The sequence below is a fragment of the Haplochromis burtoni genome, unplaced genomic scaffold (genome assembly GCF_018398535.1).
Source record: "Haplochromis burtoni strain Fernald_Lab_line unplaced genomic scaffold, NCSU_Asbu1 Contig_311, whole genome shotgun sequence".
NCBI classification, from domain to species: Eukaryota; Metazoa; Chordata; class Actinopteri; order Cichliformes; family Cichlidae; genus Haplochromis; species Haplochromis burtoni.
Window position 1 is genome coordinate 556321 of NW_024582672.1, and position 2822 is coordinate 559142.

Here is a 2822-nt window from a genome sequence, read left to right on the forward strand (position 1 = left end):
ATTGTCTCGTGAAACAACGTGGAGCGTTGTGGACTTCTCTGCTGTAGCGATGAATCTCCTGAGTCCAAGCCATGAAAATGGTAAATGGCACACTGGCTTGTGCAGCATGTTTGGACATGAAATGCTGGTTGGGCAGCAAAACCAACATTTACCACAACAGAAAGCAGTTGTTAATCAAGAGCAACAAATTCAACCAGTTCACCTGGTTGCTCTGTGGAGCGGGTTTCCTCGTGCGTCCCAGTGTTTTCCAGCACTGTTGGTTGATGCAGGTCATTTTCTTAGTATCTGAGGCCTGGATATATTCAGTGTATTTCCATGTTTCCGCAAAAGTTCAGCCGTGTTTGTGGTGTTACTTTCCAACACGCTAACACCCTGTCTAAAAAACCAAACTTGTCTTGCATAAATTACTCTGTACAGTTGGGTTTGGGGTTTTGTCTTCGTTTAAGTCTGAGAAGCAGCTGCATGCTGCTGCCACACCAGCAGGTCGACACCAGAGCTCAGTCAGCTGATGCATCAGTGTTTTATACGTTTTGTTAAGACTTTAAGCCAGATTTGTCGCTCACTTCAGTCATTTAGATGTGACTGATGCTGGATATTGGCTTGGTGCATAGCTAATACCTTCTATGAAATGTAATTTAAGAAACTAACTATTAACAGAGTTAATAGTTAGTTTCTTAAAAAAAATAGAGCCACTGAAGCCTCTTTCAGTTGTTATATGCCGAGCAATTTCACATATTTGTAATTATTAATAATGCATCGGATGCTTTAAAGCTAATATGTGGTCCCTGTCGAGTGTTTGGTTGTGTCACAGTGTTGTTGTCCTCTGCAGCTCTGTCTAAGGGGAAGCAGCCCATCCACACCATCCTGCTCAACCCTCACGTCCACCTCATTGGCGATGACGCCGCCTGCATTGCCTACATTCGCCTCACCCAGTACATCGATAGCAGCGGCATGCCTCGCACCATGCAGTCAGAGGAGACTCGCATCTGGCACCGCCGTGACAGCAAGTGGCAGAATATCCACTTCCACCGCTCCGGCTCTCCCACCATTCCCACCAAGTAAGATCGCCACCAGATTGCTTATAATGTTTAGACACGTAGGAACAGTTTTAATGAGTGTGTAGCATCAAGTCAGTTAAACCCCTGGGATATTGATCTGATCAGTGTAGTGGGAGAGAGTGGGCTGATGGATCAGGTACAGCTCCTTAACCATAGGTAGGCCAGAGAGCCAGCAGTGAGACAACCCCCCAACAGGAAAGGTTTTAATGGTGACGGCCATTGACGTGTTTCCCTCGTCATCTTTTCTCACTGTTTATTCCCCAGTTTTGCATTTGGCTCGGGTCAGTGTCGCTGCTGTTAGCATGAAACAATATCTAGACCAGGGTCGGCACCTCCGGGCCTCGAGGGCCGGCGTCCTGCAGGTTTGAGATGTGTCCTTGATCCAACACAGCTGATTTAAGTTCTCCAGAGGCCTGGTGATGAACTAATCATCTGATCCAGGTGTGTTGACCCAGGGAATTACAGAGGTTGCACAAATAGTCCAGAACATCAACATATGCTGGGAGACACAGAAACCCTCTCAGGTGTTTTAAGCAACCGGCCGACGAGTGAACATGCTCTTCTAACACTCTCGAGACACAAAGCGTTCCAAGTTTTGGTGTCGTAACCAGTAATGTTGGTGCTTTTGTGTAGAGATCATTCTGCATGTGCTGGTGTTGGTTGATCGGACGAACATGTTTGTTTAAATCACCACCCTGCTCGATTTCCAGAATAAAACAGCAGGCTGCTCCTCCGTCACATGGACATCTGACCACAGTCAGGACAAAGTATTCGAGAACAGCGTTAAACATTCAAACGAGACAAAGTTTCCCTTTAACAGCTTGACACGTATTCCGGGTCTAACGAGCCGTAATGCCCAGTAACTAGATCAGAGCAGTGGGTGAAGCTGACTGTGTGGGTTTGTGTCTGACTGTGCTCCACTTTCAGCTGAGATGACCTCCACCACCTTCCAGCCTACAGCAGTCAGCTGACTGACTTCTGCCGTCTTTCCATCGGATGCCCAAGCCACGCCTCCCCCTCGTTTGCTAGCGCTCTGCCCTCTCAGTGTGTTGTTTACATTGTCGCTGCTGAACTGAAGTTTATTCTAAATGTAAAGGAGTTCACACTTTGACAACATCACTTTGTAGAGAGAGTGCAGGGTGTTCAACATATCTCTGTTTGCAGCATTTTTATTACTGGTTTCTTGATATATTCTTTTTTAAATAGAAGTGGACTCTAATGGTGCCACTGGTTCCACTTGATTTTAATGGGCTAGTCTGTGAAGCTCCCAGTCAGGATTACACATGTTGTGCTATTGTGATATTTTTACCTTTTGGCACAATGACCGATATCAAACTTTTTAATCACGTTTCTGTTTCCAGACACAAGCCTGCTTTGTTTGGCTGATCCATAGGTTTTGGTAATCATGTAATTTGCTCTTTGCTTGATCCATATGAGTTGACTTATCTTACTGATGTATGTTTACTAGGAACTGTAACTACATGTTTAAAAGGGAAACCGTTTGTTTTAGTGAGTTCGGTCATCACGGAGCATCGTGGGAGGAAGTGTAGACGTAGATTCTTAAAGCCATTCTGACTCCTGCCAGTCACATTTTCATACAATAAGAAGTTAATTATGTGAATCTGTTTGTTTACATTTTACAGTGTGATATTGATGCCTGTCCTTCTCCTCACTTACCTTTAAGAACATCCTCCGTATTTCATCCTCTGCTTAAAGTCGAACCCTGTTTAACCGTGTAAATCAGTTTGCTAAGTTTCATCACTG

At 44.9% G+C, this 2822-nt stretch overlaps 1 protein-coding gene across 1 annotated transcript in view; it reads left to right on the top strand.

Moving 5' to 3' along the window:
* camk2d1 (calcium/calmodulin-dependent protein kinase (CaM kinase) II delta 1) overlaps positions 1 to 2822 on the top strand; it is a gene marked incomplete in the record, with an annotated part of 97977 nt that overhangs the window by 93946 nt on the left and 1209 nt on the right. The window contains 2 exon segments of the mRNA XM_042228207.1: positions 830 to 1058; positions 1986 to 2002. Of these exon segments, the coding sequence (XP_042084141.1) occupies positions 830 to 1058; positions 1986 to 1989 (233 nt within the window).